This window comes from Primulina tabacum, chromosome 1 (genome assembly GCF_025594145.1).
Source record: "Primulina tabacum isolate GXHZ01 chromosome 1, ASM2559414v2, whole genome shotgun sequence".
NCBI lineage: Eukaryota > Viridiplantae > Streptophyta > Magnoliopsida > Lamiales > Gesneriaceae > Primulina > Primulina tabacum.
In genome coordinates, this window is record NC_134550.1 from 46,312,803 (window position 1) to 46,335,802 (window position 23,000).

Sequence of the window (23,000 nt, forward strand, 5' to 3'; positions counted from 1 at the left end):
CATCGGTGGCTAAACACATCAATGAATTCAACACGATTGTTTAATAGCTAACATCGGTTGAAATTAAATTTGATGATGAGATTCGAGCACTTATTCTTTTGGCGTCTTTACCAGACAATTGGGAACCGATGCGGGCAGCGGTTAGAAACTCTGTTGGAAAGGAAAAACTAAAATTCAATGATGTCAGAGATCAAATTCTTGCCGAAGAAGTTCGCAAGATGGATTCTGGTGAATGAACATCATCAAGTTCTGCTCTAAATCTCAAGAATAGAGGAAGGGGCAGGAGTGACGAAAAGAGTTTTAACCAATGGCATGGTAGATCCAAATCAAGAAATGAAAAAGACAATAACAAATTTGAAAGGAATGTGAAGTGCTGGAGCTGTAGTGAGACTGGTCACTTGAAAAAGAATTGCAAATCAACAAAGAACAACGCTAATGTTGTTACTGAGAAGGTACATGATGCTCTATTACTATCCATGGAAAGCCCGATTGATTCTTGGGTTATGGACTCGGGAGCTTCGTTTTATACCACTGGTAATCCTGATGTATTTGATAATTACATTGCGGGAGATTATGGAAAAGTTTTCCTGGCTGATGGAAAACCTTTGGAAATAATTGGTATGGTGATATCCGGATGAAGATGATAAATGGATCTGTCTGGAAAATCAATAAAGTAAGACATGTACCAAAGTTGACACACAATCTGATTTCAGTGGGACAGCTTGACAACGAAGGTCATAAGGTGACCTTTGGTGATGGTTCTTGGAAAGTGAAAAAGGGAGCCATGATTGTTGCTCGAGGAAAGAAAACTGAAACATTTTATATGACTTTCAGTTTGAGAAATAAATTAGCGGATGTGGATGCTGAAGCTAATTCAAGTCTATGGCATAGTAGGATTGGGGATACGAGTGAGAAGAGAATGAAAATGCTTATTTCAAATGGAAAGCTACCGGAATTAAAAATCGTTGAACACAAGCTGTGTGAAGCTGTATTTTTTGGAAATCAGAAAAAGGTGAGCTTTTCAAAAAAGGTTAGAGAACCGAAATCGACGGATTTGGAGCTGGTACATACTAATGTATGTGAACCATCTCCTATGACATCCCTTGAAAATCACTCAAGATATTATGGCACTACTATTGACGATTCGAGCATGAAATTTTTGGTTTATTTTGTGAAAAATAAATCGGATGCTTATGAGACTTTTAAATAGTGGTAGTTAGCCATAGGAAGATGTGATGAATTCACTGTCATCCAATCACATGTGGGAGTTGTCAGAAATTCCTGAAGGTAAAATGGTTTTACATAGCAAGTAGGAGTACCGGTTAGAACATGACGGTAGCAAGCGGTACAAATAAATACTTGTTGTAAAAGGTGAAAAGGAAGTCATTGGTTACACTGCTATTTTTTCTCTGGTGGTAAAGTTAACTACTATCAGGAGTGTACTTGGATTCATGGTAAAAGAAGATTTACATCTGAACAGTTAGATGTAAAGACGACGTTTCTTCATGGTAAGCTAGATGAAGAAATGAATCAATAACAGGGATTTAAGTACGAGGGAAAGAGAAAATGATGTGCAAACTTCAGAAGAGCTTGTATGGTCTCAAACAAGCTCCAAGACAGTTAGGGATGTAAATGAACCAAACCGTTTGCGAGCTATTCGAAGCTCGGTTCGATAAAAAGCTCGTTTGAGTTCGTTTGTTAATCATATCAAGCCAAGCTCAAGCTCGATTTTGAGCTCGAAAAATTAATCAAACCAAGCTCAAGCCTAAAGATATTCGGCTCGTGAGCTCGCAAACATGTTTGATAATAGGCTCGCGAGCTCGAGCTCGAGCTCGGCTCGTTTAGGTGGCTCGTAAGCTTGAGCTTGACTCATTGTTGAGTTGACAAATAAAAATATTAGTACTAATGTCAATGGAAGGAATTGAACACAAGACAAACAAAAATATTAGTACTAATGTTATTATGAACTTTGCAGGATACTTGGCTAGTTGTTATTGGAGATGATTTTGTAATTCCTTATTTTAATGGATTCATTGACGTCCTCCTTACTTTCTCACCAGACTTAGTTGAAGTATTAAAGGGGTGAAATTATTTCATTGTTATTTATATGGTGATATCAGTGTATGATGAATATTCTAGATGTATTATTTTGGAATGTTCAATAATATATTGATTTATGTTTTTTAGCTCTTATTTGTGTCGTTTTGGTTATTTATGATTGAATTTACATTTTTATGTATGATTTAAAATTATTTTATAGATATATTTAATTTTTAACAAGCTCGAATCAAGCTCAAACTCGAGCTCAATTCTATGTTTTACGAGCTCGAAAACGAGTCGAGCTCAAGCCAGACTTGTTAAACATGCTAAACGAGCTAATAATGAATCAAGCTCGAGCCTGACTTGATTAACATGCTAAACGAGCTTTTAACGAGTCGAGCTCGAGCTTGGTAATTTCAAGACAAACCAAGCTCGAGCCTGATAATAAAAGCTCGAATCGAGCTCGAGCGCGAGCCTCAAACAATCTTAAACGAACCAAGCTCAAGCCTGATACTGTTTGGTTTGGTTTGGTTTGGATAGTTTACATCCCTAAAGACAGTGGTACAAGAAACTTGATGGTGTAATTGTGAAACCCCGATTTTTTTTTTCGGAGATAAGTATATCAAGAATTTAAATAATGAGATAATTTATATATGTGATATATATTTATTAATTTAATAAACTACAAAAATATTGTAAAATCCCGCAAATTCTAAATCATTTATTTATTTGTACTCAAGATGGTATTGATTTATCAAGGATTTAGTTATTTTAAACTCTTCAATAATTTAATTAAGAAGTAGTTAATATAAATAAATATATATACCTATGTATATGTATATGTATCTTGGGATTTAGATTTAGTTAAAAGGATAATTAATATAGATATATGTATTAGATGAATAAATATTGATATATGAATAGGAGATAATATAATTTTGGAAAATATATGTATGCATAATTCTCGAATTGAGTATATAAGTATATATAATTTCGATTCTTTTAATATAGGAGTAAATGATATTTTCAAAAGTAAAAGTATACATGCATATATGCATGGATTTTATTAATAAGGGATTTTATTAATAATGAAAGAAATATCCTTGGAATTATGGAAGAAGTATCAATCCGATTAAGGTAAGATTTTTATTCACCCACCTATAAATAAGACGGCATATGCATTCAAAATTTACACCTTCCAAGCTCAAAATTTCGAGCTCATCTCTCTCCAATTTTCGAGAATTTCGTCCCCCGAGGTGCTGCCAAGAGACCGAAAATCTGCCCACGTTCTGGAATTTCGTCCAATCACTCCAGACCATAGAATCCAATCTCCACCGTTCAAAACATACTTTCATAAGTTTTGAACAACATATCAAAATTTCAGTCAAATCCAACGGTTGTTTTTTTAGATACAGTCATCTCAAAAATACTGCTAAGATTCTACGTCGGAACAACATATCTATGGTTTCTTGTCCATAATCTGGTACAAAAGTAGTCCAAACGCAATCTCCACCGTTCATATTTTAAATAACATACTTGAGAACGTGCTGTACAAGTTGGAGCTTGATCCAACGGTTCATTAAATCGAAAACGTGCATGAAAGTTGGATGATTTTTTGGGAGACAAATTTCAGCTTGTTCCTTCAACTTTTTCTTCAAGCAAGATCTAAGGTAAGTGGGTTTTTGCTATATTATAATTTGCACATTTGTCCTTCGTAAGTGTGTTTTTGCTATATTACAATTTGCACACTTGTCCTTTGTAAGTGCGCTTTTGTTATGTATATATTATTTCGTAAGTGAGTTTTTGTTGACACACTTATTCTTCGTAAGTAGACTTGTTTTAAAATATATTGCGTATTAATTATTTCGTTTTTGAAAGTTCGTTCGAGCATAATTCCTTGTTCTTTATATGTTTTCTTCAAGATTTGTCAAATTATATGTTCAAAGCACTGTTAGGATTCGATTGGATATGGGAAAGGATTTCCGAACTATGACACTTATACGGTGGGATGGTAACCGTTGTACGGCCTCACTCCATAGAGGATTAACATATTGGACATGGCCTCACTCCTTAGAGGATTAAAATATAGGAGACTGATATCAGGAAACCATGAAAATGAGATGAATTTCAGTGCTAGACAAATATGCTATACGAGTATGATATGTGATGATATGTTATGATTATGAATTATGAATATTCATTATTATTCAAGTTATGATATGCTATGTAAAATTTGAATTCAAGTATATGTATATGTTGCTTCATGTCTCGAACGGCCCCCCACTTGCCGAGTATTTTTCAAAATACTCACCCCTTACTTCCTCCCCACCCAGATAAGAACGAAGAGAAAATGGATGAAGATGAGCAAGAGCAATTTTGGGGATGGTAGAAGATCTCGAGTTATCACAGAAGTTTTAAAGCTTATTTTATGTTTATCGCTTCCGCACTATTAAAATATTTTAATCAGTTTATTTGGGTATTTAAGTTGTAAAGACGATTTTTGTTGATTATGAGAAATAAACTGGTTTTGGTATATACTGTACTACGAGGTTTGTTGTTTGACGATTATGTGATTGTTGAGTAACGCCGGTGTCGACTAACCCCGGTCTCGGGGCGTGACAGTAATGAATAATGATGGTTTTCTGAGGTATCAGGCTGATCACTGTTGTTATGTGAAGCTTGATGGTTATTATATCATACTACTGATATATGTAGATGATGTATTGATAGCAGGAGCTTGTCTGGAGGAGATTGATAAACTCGAGAAAGAGTTATCAAAGGAATTTGCTTTGAAGGATTTGGGTGCTGCAAAACAAATCCTTGGAATGGGGATCCTTAGAGATCGGGTGAATGGAGTCTTGAAGCTTGAGAAGATTCCTGAAAGCAAGAATTTAGCTGATATGCTCACGAAGGTTGTTATCATTGAAAAACTGAAGTTGTGTTTGACGTTAGTTGGTCTCCTGGACTAACATTGGAGATATGAGCTGTTGCACTAATGATGTGAATACATGATTGAAATAAAGTCTTCAAGTGAGAGAATTGTTACGTGAGGGATAGGGTCCATATCTTAAATAAAATAATAATAAAAACTAATCTCAAATCGAATGTTTACAATAGTTGCAGGAGGGAATTAGTTATAAATAGAGCTCAATTCCTTAAGTTATTGTATCCCAAAATCAAAAGCTTTTCAGCTTTGATAAAAAGAGAGTGCATAGAAAAAAAGAGTGTATTTTTTTCTTGAGTGCGAGAATTCTCTTGTGTGAGTTAGAGAAATTATTTTCTCGGTATACTCGGGGTCTGGGAGTGAGAAATATTGAGTGTATTGGTGTATACACTTGTTGTAATATTTCTTTCAGTTATAAAAGTTGCAGTACTTCGTGGACGTAGCCTATATTGGATAAACCACGTAAATCGTTGTGTTCTTGTTGGTTATTTTATTCCGCAATTATTGGGTACTATATTATCATCGTGGTCGGCATCGCTTCAGTATAATTTTCCAACATTATCATCCAACAGAATCAACGATGCTACCTAAGCTCTCACAAATTTGTTCTTTGGCTTTGTGCAATTTTTTTTTTTTTACTTACTAGAGATAGACTTCTGTTAATATAGATACTCGAATATATATATATATATATATACACACACACACATGTGAGTTTATGAAATATACAATCGCATGAAACTTTAGTATATATACAAAGATTTAGATATTTCTCATTTGAAAGGGACAACTCAGCTTTATGCCAAACGTCAAGATGCTCAAATCATTCCTATAGAAAAAATGGACTCTCCTGTATATATTTATTTCCTAATTTAGTCCATGTAACATTAATGGTATTTCTCCTTGATTTGAGGACAGTTCGGTTGAATATTGTATTTGAATAATCAACGAGGCAAAGATCATAAGACAAAAAGGTTTTACTGAATTTACGAGTGAATGCTTTATGTAAGAAAAAAGAGCACATCAGAGGTTGACAAGTCCTTAATAAATAAATTTTAATCTCTTCTTTTCTTTTCTGCCTACATCAATTCTCAAAATATGCAACAAGAAACAAGTAAAAGTTTTCAGTTTCTTATTCATACATCGTACTTGAAGTAAAGTTTTTCTTTTTTTTTTTTTAATTGAAAATAACAATAACACAAAATTTAATGGGTCTATTCTCCGGACGAACTAAAAAAAAATCCTTAAGATGATAAAAAAACTACTCTTACGAGTTAATTTCTACCTCCAATCTTTCAGAATCTAGCATCATCTTCCATCCCGGTAACATGGTTTGATATATGATGATCAACTTGGATCCTGAACAACTTTCAGTATGTTTCCACAATGATTTTATCACAGCCTTGTATGATCTGATAATGGGTTTCTCATCCTACATTAATCGTTTTGACAGTGTCGAAACCTTCCAACCAGAGCAGGAAATACCAAAAAAGGGGTCTCAAATCAAAAGTTCTGCAGCCATAAGAGACCATAGATAAGAGGTTTTTTGCTAGGCAGTGCTTTAATGTTGAGTACAAGTTATATAACGATCTTGTATGTAAATGATGCATATAAAATGCATAAACAAATAAATGAAGCGCCAATCTAAAGGACTTCAACAAGTCTTATAAAGGTACTTTCCTTCGGAACTGCAGCTTAGGAAGGCTAGAAAAGGTGAACTCCCTTGTCGGATGAGCTTATTAGAGGATAATTAAGTGACCACTTTCTTGTGCAGTTTCAAAGTTAGATATTAAGATCAACTTAAAGAGTGACGTGTGATGCTTGAAAATTACAGGTTGTTCAACACATACCTTTTGGGGAACACTGGGGAAGTTTCTTCGAACATTAGGAAGAAAAAATGATAAACATGATCAATCGGCTTGTGGCAATAAAAAGCTGAAGCCTGAATTTTCACGAATAAGAGGTGGTGGCTCGATGTCTGTAACATCAAAACGATCCATTGATTTGGAAAGGTCGTCCACTGAAAACGGAATGCTGCAATATGAAGGTTTGGGTTTCAGTGAAACTATATCAAGCGAATGCTTGAGTAAAAATTATGAGGACCATAAAATGTAGCAGCATGATCAATTTTATAATCAACCTTGAATCGTCGTCCAGAAGGAAAGAACTACTGACAGCGTTATTTGAATCCTCTGTCATTAATATTCTCATGTTGGAAATTACCTGGGAAAAATAGACCGACACAAGTAGTGTCAATCACAATAATTCTCCACCGAGAGAGAAGAAAACACATTATATTTTGGTCAATCGAGGAAAAAGATTTTTATGTTCTAAATATATTCTTATCTTTTATTGCTGAAACATCTGATATTACATGTCTTAGGTAATTACTGAGTTTGATGCTCTGTTTTTGGCCCTTTGTGACATTGATCGAATTATGGTGTTGCAACACATAAAAGAAGCTAGTTACATCTTACAAATTAAAATAAGTTATATAAAAAAAAACAAAAAAAAGGATAAAAACCTGACTAGGGGCATAAAATATCATTTCCAGTATCATCTTGAGAAAAAAATGGCTTAAGAAAAGTAAAATAGTCTTAATAACAAAAATTTTGAACATTTTCAAACCTCAAAATATCCGACCACAACAGTAGTACGTGGAGCATGAAAAAAAATCAACCAGGACTTACTTCCTGTGATAGGCTATGTGTGCCATATTTATCATCCCAATACATAGTGCTGATTCTGTATAGCTGTTGAATGCTGAGCACCTATAAACGATTAAAAAAATATATCAGGGTGATGATAAGAAAATTTCAAATAAATTCTATTAAGAAATTGATTAGGCATTTTACCGGACAAAGGTCATGGCTAATCTCATCTAGAGTCTTCTTTGGCTTCTGGTGTATTACCTGTTACAGTAGTAGTCCAAAAAGTCCACTACAATTAAAAGCCTTACATATTCTGACCTGGTAAAATGTTTAGTTCTTACTTATTTAAGACAAATTTATGCAAAAAAACATTTTCTTGATTTATGTTTTTATACTTAGAAGAAACAACAAATACTCATGGTGAACAAAATTTTGTTTTCAAAATAATCACAACCAACAATGCTTCACCAATTTATTCATGTTCCTTTTAGTTGACGTCTTCCTTCAATTATTATATACCTTCTTTCTAGAGTGGTGTTGCATGTACCTAAATGTTTTTATTATCTCTTTGTTTCTCCATGCTTTAAAATAGTTTATTCCACACAAATCATTAAGCGGCCGTACAATGGGGAAATGAAAAAAATAAAGACCATGTATGCTTCATGATTTTTACCAACACAATCAATGGGATAATATATTGAATGAACAAGGAATAAAATTCAGTACCAGGAACCCTATAGCCTGTCTTATATGCTTGAGCTCATCCCAAGAGGAACCTGAATACTGCAATAAACAGACTATTTATTAGCTTTGATAGACATATCAGATATAACAAAGTTAAAAGTACCTCCTCAGTTGCCTTGTAACACCAGTGCTCCAGTTCAGCCAATCCAGCCTTTACGTACTCGCCGTTACTGAATGAGCAACACTCTCGTCTCAGTAAAAGGCTGAAATCACAAAAACAACATCAGTTTGCCATTCTGTTAATGAAGCTTATCAGTATCTAGGACTTATGTACTTCACTGCACAACACCTGTTAAATAACTGCACATTGACGAAAGAAAAGATTTGTGTGTACACTTTCCGTACCAAAAATGGAGGTACCTGAAGATGGATTGAATACAAAATCATGTAATCATTATTCTGATACAATGTCCAAAGCTGAGATGACACAACTTATCGACTATGTTTGAAATTGTTACCGAAGAGAATCCTACGGAGAAAATCGAGAACACTGTCCATAAAAAGTAGAAGGCTAAAAACTTGTTGTGTATTGTACTTACATGATTTGTCTTTAGCATGTTCAAAAAGTTCTCAAGGCTCTTTACAATTCCTTGCCAGTGGGATATTAAAATCTCCTGCGCAGCAGCATTTGCTAGAGCACGGGCTGTTCCTTTACTTAAATTTGCTTTGGATATTCTTGGTGCCTATATTATTTGTAACACAATAGGAAATCACTGACAATCAAACCAACACTTGCATCCTCGTCTTGACTTAATATTAAAGAAAAACATAACCATAATTTTTTGTTATTTTCATAAAATGTTTTGAACTTGATCACCTGGATGCATAGTCCCAGCATTGGAGAAATCTCTTTCTTCAAATTATCACGAACCATTCCATAAATTTTCTCTACGTAAGCTGTCAGCTGCTGCTTGAACAGTAATGCTGGGTATTTCGCTTCTACTGGGCGTAATGTGCCAGCTGATTCGTCATTCAGCAGGGAAAGATTGACACCTTGAGGAGTACTGCGGAAACTCTGGAAAACAGATTTTCAACCCTTGAAAATACTCAAATACTGAGATTACATTTCAAATTGAACAATATTCTACCTGTGTCATTCTCCCAAATAGTGTGGCGGATGGAGTACGCCGATGCTGCGGTGCATTTCCAGCACCTCCTCCAGCTTTCAGAGTGCGTTGCAGCAGCAATAACAAAGTTGATGCATTGGACAGCCAGTAAGCCAAGATATCATTGTTGTCCTGGGTCTTCCATTAAAGTCACGTCAAAGTTACTATCACGTACATCGTAAATCCAGATATTAAACATTTCATGACGAAGATCCAAACTTCTTACCTCAATAGCATGACCGATGGTTTGTATTATCCTGTCAAAAATGCTTGTCCTTTCAGCCTCGAATGATCGCCAGTGTCTTAGGCATTTATAAATGATGCAGGCTGCAACAGGTCTTCCTCTAGAGAAACCCAAGTGCTGAGCAACACAGCGGATAAGCAAATCCTGATACTCTTGTTGCTTCTCATTTAGCGATTTTTGAGGTCTATCCTCCATATCTAACTGGTCTCTTGCGATCATTGAAGCACTTCGTAAATCCTAGTATAATGGTAGAACAATAATATTATTGACTGTTTCCATAGCATATTGATTACCTGAAAGTATTTTACTTACTATGGATGTTTTTGTGCTTTCAGCCCTCTGTAAAATTGAAGCATAAACAATGTTAGAGGTGCTATATACAATTGCATATTGATCAAACTGTTGGTTAAGCATAAACAATGTTAGAGGTGCTATATACAATGGCATATCGATCAAACTGTTGGTTTTGAATTACCTGCATGATTGACCTTGAACTTCTTGATATCAGTTTATTATTCTGTGCCATGGCCAAAGCCTGCTGACGAAGAACTTTATTTTCAGATTCTACGTTAGCGAGCTTCTCTTCAAGCCTAGCAAAAGGACACGATTCAAATTATGCACTCCATGAAATATGCCATTTTGTAGCACAAAATAACTTGGAGATTTGACCATCACAACTAATGTAGAAACATTTAGTTTATGGTAGTTCAGAAGTACAACTTTAGAATTCAAAAATGCACAAAAAACTAGAGATGTTTCAGGGAATTACTAAACCCTAAAGCTTTCAAGCACCAAAAGCAACTTCAGTTAGACAGTGATTAAGATGCAGATATATTACTAATTCAGAACAAGTTCAGGTGGAAAGGCGATGAAGCCCATATGCCCAGGAACTGGGCACAACTGATTTCAATACCTGGATACGATAATTTAGCAAAGAAAATTACAGATCTTTTATCGCCTCTTTTAGTTCTGACTTTTATATAAACACAAAGGCATAGCAGCATTTTTCCTCAGCTCTGGAAGGATGAATTGACTAAAACGATCAATATATTATAAGCAAAGATGAGCAACCAACTATGCTCTTTGGATTGTTCTAGTGTGCAGGGACTTTAACAACTATTTCAAAATCAAACATGCAATCAACTGATTAAGTTACAATTTTTGTTTTTAGATGAAAACTATTTTATAGGAATGATTGGCTGGAAACCTGCTCATATGATCAGACTAATCAACAAAAAAAATGAGTCAACGAGTAAAAACCTCCAGAAGCAAAGGCTTGTTGCTACTGTTGTTCAGCACTAAAGCAGCATCAGCTGCTCCAAATGTGACTTAGCTGTACAAAACTGAAATTTTTGAACCAACTCTTTCTTACAATTATGAAAAAAGAGATCCAGAGGCCGATTATAATATTAACTATGACAAACTTGGGATTCAACATTCATTAAATTCTTCTAAGGTTAGTCCCTAAACTGGGCTTCTCCTAGACGGCTGCTGCAGTGTTCAAACAAATCTGGCCAAATTCAACTCTAATATAGTTATGGAAGCTTCAAATGAATCCAAGATGGAATTTCTAGAAGATTACAAGGGTACATTAGAATATTACCCAACTTCTATTTGTCCCTACTTGGAACAGAATGGAGGTATAGAACACAAAATCGATTATGCTTTTTCAGAGTTAAGGACGCAGAAGTTATCGAATGGATGGTGCTACAGCTGGAGATTGCTTCTAATGATTTGGTGTTCTACTAACAGTATAGGAGGGAAAAGAGATAACAGGCAATCTTTCATCTATACCACACCAGTATGGCTCCAGAAGAGCTGTCCCTGTAAAACGTGGGATAGACCGCAACCTTAATTAGCCCCAAAACAGGCTGTTATCTGGTTGATGAATAACAGAAAATTATTAAATTTATCTCGGAAACTATTCCTAGGTATATTCACAATGCTCCTGGGTATTCTCAAGCTCGTGGCTGAAACAACGATATGATGGCCTATAGAAGGAACGGAAGTAAGAATGATAATTGAGAGACAGGAAAGCATTATCAGATGAAAGATATGCCTGTTAGAAAAAATAGCCAGAGTGGAAAAATTTGAAATCTTACCGGAGGTCAATGAGATGGAGGATGAGAAGCTGACTAAAGAAAGAGATGGAGATGGAGATGATGATGATGCTTAAGCAAACCATCCACTGGTACTGATCTGGGAGGGGGGCTTATGTCTTTTCTTCCAAGGAATTTAACTCGAAAATGGACCAACTATCATAAGGGACCTCAAAACAACAAATGCACACCACTGGATAACACGAGAAAAAATGGGGCTAAGGAATATCGAGTGATCAAAGAGCGAAAAACAAAAAAATTCCAGACTACAAGCATAACCACAAACTGACATGTGATGAACCCAATATAGTCTTGTTTCCAGAAGAATGTAAATACATACACATAGTGCAAGCAATTACTTTCAATTAATTTTAAAGCTCAGCCATTGTCCATTGGATAACAAATTTTAATTGTTCGCATAGGTTGTTAGTTCCGGCAGTAGCACATGATAATATCCTAAAGACCCAATATATCAAGAACAAGCTGTAGATTTCATGTTGAATAAGCTTTCAAAGATTAGAGGTCTCAAAAAAACATTATCACCACACTGAATCCCAAACCAGATTGATTCAATCTTTTGGATTTCAGCATAATTATTTATGGATCACATAATTCAACCATCTAAACTTTTGGAATCATCTGAGAAACAGGTTTGGCATCTCCAAATCTACAAGAATATAATTCCAACTAACCACCAATACAAGAGGTAAACTAGACCTGAAAACTGAATGAAGTCAATATAAGGAATACTTTATAATATTAACAGGTTGTATGCAGACAGAAGTAAAAGTCCTAATGTTAAATTTTTCGTGTAAATCTTTTGTACAACAAACAAGAGTTATTTCGTGTTAATCTGAGGTATGTGCTAAGACACCAAAATTAACATCTAGACAAACTAATTTCTAACTAGGACAGAGATTAGATAAACAAAGTGTTAGAGAACTTCCATCAGAAAAAGTCATCGAATGCCCCCTCCCGATCACTTTCCCAGTTTTCGGTTCCTGCACAATGCAACCATCAACAGAAAAAGAAATGTATAACGAATTTTTCTCATTGCAACCTTGCTTAAACAAAAAGTGAATTAAGTTTGGAATGGAATTGTTTTTAGAATAATGGGAAGAGGAAAGTACAAATGAATGATCGGTACTTTAAATCTTCATCGCAAGAATCATGGGATATTATGAATTTTATTAGGTTGTATAACAAGACTAAAAAAACGTTGGATCAAGCCCTAACTTGCTATCAGGGAATGTTTTGTTCTAGACCTAGGAACTCTAAGGAAACTAGACTGACCTGAGATTTCAGCTGCTGAAAGATCCTGAACTATGAGCTGGAAAGCACCGGGATTGAAAGAAGAAAAGTTTTCTTGAGTTGAATCAGGGGCTGGGAAGGTGAAATCTGAATCGGTAGATGTGGTATCAGAGGAAGTGGAAGTATCATCATCCAGATCATCTCTAGCAACAAATCCTGAGGTTGAACTGAAGTTGGATGACGCACATAAAATCATTTTGAGCTCTGAAAACTGGCCTGACATGCTGTATATCATCCTGAGGCACACTAGATCATATCTAGCATTAGTCAAATAAAACAAATGGCCATTCTAATCTTAAAAGCCATTGATGTAACTCCCGCAACCAATTGCAAGTATCAACATGAAGGCCAAGGTATGCTGTCAAGCAATTTCGTCATTCTTTTCATTTTCGCTTTGAGTAATAAAGTTTTACAGACCTTGATTATTGGATAAAGATCCATACAAACTTATAGATATAATTAGTTCAATCCAGAGAATCGCTCCTGGGTCTACAGACTCCTTGAGCACAATGCGTCCACTAGACATGCATGTTTCCAAACCCCACAAAATAATTTGCAGAAAGATGAGTGAGCACAGGTTACATACAATTGAAATAAAAACTTGTGGTGGCTCCAACCAGTTACCATTCAGATAATTGTGTGATCAAATATAATCAAATTAATCCAACTAGCAAAGCTCACATTAGCCAACCCATCAACAACCATATCAGGTAATCATATTATCAGAATTTCATTAATAATATATGCTGAAGGCAAAAACTGCTTCCCATTCTTTGATATTTGAAAATATCATTCAATTTCTAAACTTGATTGTGTAATCCCAGTCTACGTCTAGGTATTAAATCAAAGAAAATCATCGATTTAAGAAATTTATAAGATAACTGCAAGTGTGGAAATAATTTCATATGCCAATGAGATTATTGGAGTTTTTCATGACAAAATGTTAATATTAAAAGAGGAAAAGTAACAAGAATTACACTACCTGTTCAAAGATTCCTGAAGTTGATGAACTCTCTTTTCAGTTTCTTCCAACTTCTGAGTCTTCTCCTCACTCGATACCTCGGCTTCCGCACATTTTTTTTCAGATTCATCAGCTCGTTGTCTTTCAAATTTCAATGAATCCTGCGAAATAGATGAGAACGTAGAGTGTTGACATTGCGATACACACAACCATAGAGGGCGAAGCATCACATTCACCAACATTACCTTTAATTGCTCCATTTCTGCAGTTATAGCCTCAATCTTTGCTGTATCCTCAACTGGAATTGGGGTTTCTATCACAATTGAGGAGGCTTCTTCAATAGCTCTCTGAGCAGCCTCACGTTCTTTGAGAAGCAGTGCACTTGTTTCATTCAATTTACTTTGTGTATCTTCTAAGGACTGCTGCAACTTTGTTATCTCCTGACTCTTTGCCTCCTCCAAGTCAGTCTAAACAAGTCCAGTTTTGGTTAGACCCCAGCGCATTAAACCATATAACACCAAACATTGCATCTTCCAACAATTAATAGCGTTTTCGCTATGAACAATATTGAAGAAAGAAAATATATTGCCATGAGAAAACAAAAAAAATCGGGTACACTTGTATCATTTTGCCCGTGATACTACAAACCTTAAGTTGATGTCTTTCTCAGTGTATAATCACCCATTATCTGTTTATGTTGGTGTGTACATGTACACGTGAGCAATTCAGTTATGCATATCACTCATTATTCCTAATGCAAGCATAACGGTGTAGTTAATGTCCACACGAGAATATAATTGTGTCTATGCTTATGTGTGTGAATGTATGCAGATATGAGTGTGTATATGAATGTGTTAGTGTGATGTATATGTAGATAGTGTTAGTGTGATGTATATGTAGATACAAAGATTAAATCAAAGTTGATTTCAGGAATAAACTAGATAAGTAAAATATATTTACCCGCAAACGCTTTTCCAGTTGTAAACGTAATTTTAGGTCTTCCACCTGTTTTTCAAGCTTATCCTTTGCTTCTTTAAGTGCACCTGTTTCTCTTGATGCCTGCAGATATTTGATATTTATAGTGGAATTTAACAAGATACCAGGAGTTATAATAGAATAAAAATGCATTTGTCACCCAGCACAAGTATTCTCTATGCTCTTGGAATAAATGCAGTTGATTATTTAACAATCCCCTACCATTTTTAGTTTCCGAAGTTCTTTCTTAGCAACCCTTCCTCTCCATCTGCACTGAGTCACAATTGATGCCCTTATAAGGCTCTTGTAATATGAAAAAGCTCTATGACCACGCCAGTGTGCCTGAAAAGGAACTTTTCTGGTAAGGACACACTATCAATAAACCGGAAATTTATTTCCTAGAGAACTGCTTAATCACCTGTATAGCAATTGCTGCTTTTGTTTGTCTCCTATATCTAAATTCATTGCGGGCAGTCATCACACGCATCCCCGTCTGCAGCACAACAACTGTGCATTTGAGTTTCATGTGGCTCTTTCGTGCCAGGTATCCTCTCAGATTTGTCTGAATTTTAAGAGAAGCGGCCTCTCTTATCAAATTTTCAAACAATCGGCAGGCAAGCCTTCCTGAGATGAAAAAAGTGAATGCCGATGAAATGTGAGAGGCAGAATCAGAAATAAATTCAATTGCTTGAGCATAAGGACAATAATATGCACACATGTGGAAAGTTTAGAATGTTTCGCTTCAAGCCAATGAAGGACTCCAATATGTAACAGTTGACCTAGAGTATATAGTTAAATTTGACAAGAAAAATTCTAATTCAGCAAACCTCTGCATATGGACTGCATAAAGATTGTTGCTTCCTGCAGAACAACAAAGTGCTTCCTTGCAATATGAGTTCTAGTTTTTCTTTGTATTTTTTTTGCTGAATTACTAAGTTTCAGTGCTCTGTGGGCATCTAAATCAGCCATTTGACCAGCTCTCAAAAACACTTTTGTTTTTCCTATCTGAAATACATAAAACAACATTTGAGCAAAAACAATAAAGCAAAAAACTTCAAAGAAATGTAATTTGGATACCTAGGCATAAGCAAATCTCAGAAGCCCGGGCCATTTCAAACATTACAGTTAAGTTATAAGTAAGCACATGATTTGTTTTGCTTCTTTCAAATTATATTCAAAACTTCGATTGTTTTTAATTTCTTTTGGATGATTTGAATTTGGTCGATCGATTTTGACAATCATGTAGAAATAATTTACTGAAAAGGCTGAATTTAAGAAATTTGTGCTCAGCTTGAAGCTTGTATGTACTTTCACCAAAACCTGTACTTCCAAAAAATGCTCAAACAACTTCAATTCTCAGGGGAAAAGCTTTAATAGATCAAGCTGCAAGAGCCTAAGCAAGATTAAGTTAATTTGGTATCCCTTTTTGTCATGAGCGAAAAAGCATATTCACATTACCTGAGCCCCAGTGAGGCCCATCTTCTCCAAGATCTTTTTGCATGCTACCTTTTCGTCATTACTGTTCACATGATAATGCACAAAATGGTTATTTCAGCAAATCCTTAAAAGACCCATTTCAGAAAATCGCTAATTTTACATGTCACAATCTCAACAATAACTAGCACTTACTTTCCTTCCAAAACCTCAGGAGCAAGAAGAGCAAATCGATTAACAAATTCATAAAATGTCTTACGGGTGGGGTAACCAGCACAGCTGATCCTAATTGCTTCTAATACACCCTGCCAAAAGAAAAAAATAGCGATAAGTTGAGTGTGCATTTGACATGTAACTAAGAACGATAGATTTCTACAGCTATAAGTCATCTGCACTCACACCACATCGTAGTTGCTGCATGATATTGACATTCTCAAATATAGCAGGCTTGAGAAGATTATTAGGCTTCACACATCTAATGTAATGAGGTTCTGTAGAATTTAGTGTCTCCATCAATTGTTGGAGTTGGACCTGTATGAATTAGTCAAACCATGAGTTTCTGCATTTTTTACCGAGCTCAGAAGCTCAACTATTGGAAACATTGTCAAATTTTTGTCATAGAAATTATATGTCGGAAAAGAACATAGAAAGTACCTTAAAACGTGAACCAATAGATGAAAACTTAGAAGACTTGTTTGAGGATTTAGTTGACTCTTCAGGAAGTGGAGGAAATAGCCCTGCTACGAATGAGCATTTGGACGCACTCAACAAATCTTGATGTTCAGGAACAACATAATCTTTGTTTTTATCTAAAAACTGATCGGATTGGTATAGAACCTGGACAAGTACAAAAAGAACAAAAAACTTAAATTAGATGCTAGTTTGAAATCTAAACTATAGACACATAATTGGACAAATCAAAAATTAATACAGATCACCTCCCCAGCGTAATGAGCAATTGTGAAATCTGTGCGGGACAATTTTGGTTTGATGAAACGTTTGTGGGATTTAAAAGTCTGATAAAGCTTTTGCGAAAGTGTTTCGTGCGTTGACTTCGGAAACATACTAGGAACAGGGAAAAAAAAATTCAAGTTAATGACAGAGATCTTACAGAGGTTAATCCTTTGTAAGCTTCTTACAAGAAAAATAATAAATATCATACCAGGCCTCATCTAGAAGTGCGATGATCCCTCCAGGTTTCTGCCATGACCGAACAAAAGCATCGGAACAAAACAAATTGCATCAGCATTCAGTGTTTTAGAAACAGCATATCAGTTCTAATTCAACCTTCGGAAGCACAATTAATCCAAATTTGCACTTAGATAAGAAATTTCTCAAAGATTAATTGTGAAAAGGTACCAATGTACCAGTTTCTGGACGAAAATTAAGGTGCGAAGAATGATTTGAGCCTTCAAAAAGAATATAAATAAATGATATCTACATATATAAGAGAAGAACTAAACTAGTAAAAATGACAATACGTGTAAGAAATGTCATTCATGCATACTTCAGGAAAGATGAGACAAGGGTATGGTGAATTTCTTTTCAACAGGAATTTACATAAAGATTCTTTATTTCAGAATAAAATTGACATGGACCTATAAGCTTTGATTTTATTAGAATTTCCACCTCTTGCACCAAGTATTTGGCTAATGTGCTAGCTTCTCAGCGACATAACCAACAACTATATGTAGTCCAAAGCATAGCAGTTCAAATATTGTGTAAATCAACCTTTTCAATAAGATCTAGGACATCTTGGTTATCAACAAATTCTATGTAGCTCCAGTCAATCTCTTCTTTTGTATACTCCTCCTGTTCCATTTTGAAAACGTGCTGAAAGAAGAATTTGTCAAGTGTCAGTTTTGTGGTGGCAGCAGTTTATAGTCCACAACAAAATATATCTATTGCTTACCTGGTTGAAATGCTGTTGCAGCTTTTCATTGGTAAAATTAATGCAAAACTGTTCAAAACTAGACGTATAAATTTTAAGTCAGTCAAGAGTCCTAAAAAATTTGGAAAGGAGTCTTATGTTTAAGGTAGTGGACCAACGGTTACCTATTACTTTTAAAACTTTCAAAACCATATATATCAAGAACACCAATAAGGCATTTTGAATTTTTATCTTGCCCAATAGATACATTTATTTTGTCCACCAACCTGCAAGTTTTTGGAACCTCGCATCAGAATTTTTAAACCAGCAAACAAATAGTAACCAGTTATTCAACCTGAAAGTGAAAGCTAATTCAATGACACAAGAACACCATACCAGTCAAATAAACGAGAATATATAGTTTTGGCTAATCCATCCCTACTAACGGTTGCCCCATCAGGATCAAGACTTCTTTTAATCACTTCTTCTGGAGTGACCATCACTCGCTTAAGTAATGCATCTTCCAGGGCATTAAGATCACACCTGATGAAAAAAAACAATAAGCTGCTGAGGAGTATTATAAACATGAGTGCAGTCATACATGAGAAGCTCTGCCGTAGTCTGAAGATGAAATTTGGACTCGTCATCCTTGAGAACTGATGAATCGATCTCTTTTCCCTTAGCAAATTCAACATTGCCAAGATGGAGAATTGCTGCCACTACTCTGAAAATTGCATCCTGAATATTAAAATAATCTGAGTATCTTAAAAAGAGAGAGAGAGAGAATAGCGAATATGGCACCATGAAGATGCCAGTGTATCGAAAGTACCTGCTCTTTTTGACTTATTCCAACTACATCCATGGCCCTTCTAGTTGCCAAATATTCACGAGCATCACTTACACCAACTAATTCATAGCAATTTGATTGATTAAGATAGTGGAACGTCTTTGGATGTCCCAGCTTATACTTCTCAATTTCCTGAGAAGAAGAATAATATATTCATAACTATGGGTGACTATATATTTGCCGAATAATCTAAATAAGCTACATAATGCAGCATTGTATGGAAGTAGACTACCTCTTGTGGTGCTGCACAAAGTAGGTAAAAACAGTGATAATTCCGTTCAGGGTCCGAAACTTGGCAGACACGAGATCTTTCTAGAAGATACGTTCGTATGGCTGCCCCTGATATTCGTCGATTCTTATCAAATTGAATTTCAACAAACTTTCCAAATCGACTGCAGAAGAACACATAAAGTATGTCAAGTGCAAACTTCTATGAACTATATCATAGCAGGACTAGGGCAATGACTCACCTTGAATTGTTATTTCTCACAGTTTTTGCATTTCCAAATGCTTCAAGTACTGGATTTGACTGCACGCCAATTAGGGTTAAAATGAATCAGAGATACAAGGAAAATTTTATATGAAGTATCGGTGAAGTCTTTGATGTTAGAAAGTTGGATGGACTCAGCAGCACCTAACTTAAACGCTCACCAAGCTTTGAACTTTCATTTGGATGGACCTTTCTTACCACATATCGGCAGTAGCTGTCGATTGTAAAATATTGACGTACTGATTTGAGGAAGGGCACGGCACGTTGGCATGCATAGAACCTTATGGGACTTCATTGTGGTCATGAAGTTTCAGAACTCAAACTTGGCAATGGATGTCTATTACCTTTATTTCCTCAAATTTCAAATGTTAACATCAGCCCACTGTGGTGGCCAGACATTCATTGCATGTCCTTTTTTGTGAAAATCCTTTATTTTATAAATGATAACAAATTAAACAAGACCTGTAGTAAAATAGTTAGACAATTACCTCAAGAACTTGTTGTTCCACAGTACGTCCTTCGGTTCCTTTGCGGCCACCCAAATAGGCAAGGTATTGCATAAGCATTTTAGTAGTTTCAGTCTTACCAGCACCACTTTCTCCACTTACCAGTATCGAGTTGCTTTTTCCCTCGTTAAACATTGCCCTAATTCAGTTCAACAGACTTAGAGACAACTGGACTAATCTTTATAAAGTAATGTGGCAACAAATAACAATTTCCTTTCTTATCACCTGAAAGCAACATCTGCAATGGCAAATACATGAGGACTCAATTCTCCAAGTGGAGCTCCCTTGTACTGCTCCATCATGTGGGCATTGTATAGGTGAGGAAGTCTTTGAAAAGGATTTATGGCAATAAGGATGCTTCCAGTATAAGTCTGTCATAACATCGAAATAGGATATATTATTGTGATAGAACAGCACAGAATTGCAGTAGTTTTGCTCTCTTGCTTGGAAGAACAAGGATCAAAGATAAATTCGAGCTCAAATTAAATTCATCTTACATATATTTCGTTGAGTTGATATCTTGAGGACAAGTTTTGTAAAACTCCTGGTTCATGCAAATAAGATAGCTTGGTCATGTCATCAACTCCTCCAGAAGGTGCATCTTCATCTTTAGGGTATACTTTCGATAAGTTAGCAGTAACCTTGAGGAAAAAAAACATATTAGTGAATAATGACCACTGGAGAGGTCTTGGAGAAAGACAAATAGTCATCTATATTATATGGATTCTGATACGCCAAAAGCAGACTAAACTGAGCAAATATTATGAAAGAATAAAAGGCTCGTGTTTATTGCTAAATGGTGGAAAATACATCTTGTTTGTTCTTAGTTTTCACATTATTTTCATCTTCCCTGATTACAATTAACTATGGAGGGAGTAGATACAGCTAAATATGGTTTCAAATGAAAGTCATTTGCATTTTGAATTAGTAAAAAAATTCCTCCTGCAATGTGCAAAAAATAGAAAAATCACTTCAGTATGCTTTAGAGACGTGTAATTTGATATATAAAGTGCAGTTTATTTGATAAGCTACCTTTGCCCCTTTAGAAGTTTGGATCTCAAGTTCTTGTCCAGTTATTTTTGTTACTTCTCCATCGATCCAAGCAACTTCTGCATCTTCAACCCAAACATGAGACCCAACAATGATAGTGACTGGTGCACTCTGCATTTCAAATTCACAAAGTTTTCACAGAGTGAGAGAATGGTGCAAAGAAAACCTACCTACATATACCACGGATCAATCCATTTCAACTTCTGTATCACATAGCAGGAGAAAAGTAAAACTGCGTACTTTCAAGAAACTTCATTAAACAGCGATGTTGAAAGTTTACTACAAAACAAAGAGCATGCAAAACTCAACTGTTATGTTTTGCTTTCACAGTTTCTTATAGTTCATAGAACAATCTCGGTTTCACCCTTAAATTTTTAAAACACTATCCTCCCATCTAGAACATTTTATTTTCCTCATTATTGCATTTATTTATTTTGGTCAAGACATGAACATGGATACTAATTAACAAAAAACAGTTGACACAGGATAGGACCTGCACCTGAACATATAAATATATAATCACGGACAATACAGTAAACCTTGAAATGTCAACCACCAATATAGTTTCCAATTCAAATCCAATAATTATCTAAGACCCAACCGATGATGATTTCAAATGGGATTCAAGAATTGCCAAGATTCAGCATTGGAAAAAAAACAATCATAAAAAACCATTTCAATTCCATTTTTTAAATAAAACAATCAAACGTGATAAAGAATGACAGACACCAACCACCATCTTGATTGAAGAAAGAAAACCTCAGACATGCATTCATGTAAGCATACCATCTTGATTCAAGAAATTAAAGAATCCCGACTGCATCAATCAAGAACATTCATTCTCTGTTCAAGAACCCTAATTTCTTATCCCAATGTTGGAACCAATATCCATCAATTCGCAACACGGCACCTATATATGATAATAAAGGATATAGTATATGAATCTTGAAATGAATCCCGTCAGAATCTTGATAAAGGGCCAAAATAAAATTTCCGGTGATCTGTCCGGTGGGTCGAGAGTTTGATTTCCTGGGTTTTGATTCCTAAATTCTCGAATCGTCGAGGCGGGTGTGAGCAAAAATGACCGATGTAACGAGGTTTGACGTTGAATGCGTGGAAGGTGAACAGGTTTGTGGAGGAGGAGGACAAGTTTAGGAGAACCCCACGTATTCGGAATCGTTGAATCCTTCCCCATCGGTGTTTGTGGCCTTCTTCTTTTGCCACCTGCGTGCGTACCTTTGTAGGAAGTAAGAGGGCGTTTGGATCCGGTACAAGCAAAATTGTAACGATCAAATAACGGCTCCATAAAAAAACACGTGTTAATATTATGGCACATGTCTATTTTAGTTTATCAAATGAGTAATGGAAATAAACATAATAATACCTTGATTTATAATATATATATATATAATGCCACAAAATGATTTTTTTTCATTGACTTTTTAAATTTCCAGTTTTAGTTAATTTAATTGTCTAATTTTGTATTGTTCATTAAATTTAAAAATATGATTTTGATACCTTTACTTTTAATTTTTGATTATTTTGGTTCAGTTATTAAAATGACATACGATAAGTCATATGTTGGGTATTTATAGGTTTTGGTGATGCGCTTTAATTCATTTAAAAGTCAGAAGCATTAAAATTCAGCAAACATATTATTTTCAGTAGTCCGTGTTTCGCATAGGTCCCACGTATTTTCACAAAAATCTAATTAAAGCCCGTCAAACT

At 35.3% G+C, this 23,000-nt stretch overlaps 1 protein-coding gene across 2 annotated transcripts; it reads right to left on the minus strand.

The window, feature by feature from the left end:
* Positions 1-6,029: 6,029 nt before the first annotated feature.
* LOC142544871 (myosin-9-like) lies at positions 6,030-22,545 on the minus strand. Of its 2 annotated transcripts, XM_075651902.1 has the most exons (38): positions 21,255-21,389; positions 20,720-20,863; positions 20,448-20,593; positions 20,205-20,361; positions 19,697-19,755; positions 19,459-19,618; positions 19,209-19,358; positions 18,981-19,117; positions 18,776-18,922; positions 18,565-18,666; positions 18,422-18,479; positions 18,241-18,342; positions 17,672-17,709; positions 17,448-17,574; positions 17,164-17,346; positions 16,909-17,040; positions 16,705-16,814; positions 16,534-16,594; positions 15,903-16,080; positions 15,494-15,699; positions 15,298-15,417; positions 15,061-15,159; positions 14,346-14,567; positions 14,122-14,261; positions 10,205-10,319; positions 10,042-10,068; positions 9,712-9,966; positions 9,468-9,623; positions 9,197-9,394; positions 8,919-9,062; positions 8,669-8,739; positions 8,483-8,582; positions 8,362-8,418; positions 7,840-7,896; positions 7,675-7,755; positions 7,125-7,207; positions 6,835-7,018; positions 6,030-6,496 (listed from the first exon to the last, which is right to left on the minus strand). In XM_075651902.1, exons 1-37 carry the CDS (start codon positions 21,387-21,389, stop codon positions 6,895-6,897), a joined length of 4,581 nt encoding a protein of 1,526 aa, XP_075508017.1. In that variant the 3' UTR covers positions 6,030-6,496; positions 6,835-6,894. The 2 variants fall into 2 exon arrangements, with proteins under 2 accessions (XP_075508017.1, XP_075508023.1); XM_075651908.1 differs by lacking the exons at positions 6,030-6,496; positions 6,835-7,018; positions 7,125-7,207; ... (6 more) ...; positions 9,197-9,394; positions 9,468-9,623 and adding exons at positions 13,122-13,375; positions 22,006-22,545 and having other exon boundaries at positions 9,888-9,966; positions 10,205-12,829; positions 21,255-21,383.
* Between the last annotated feature and the right edge of the window lie 455 nt (positions 22,546-23,000).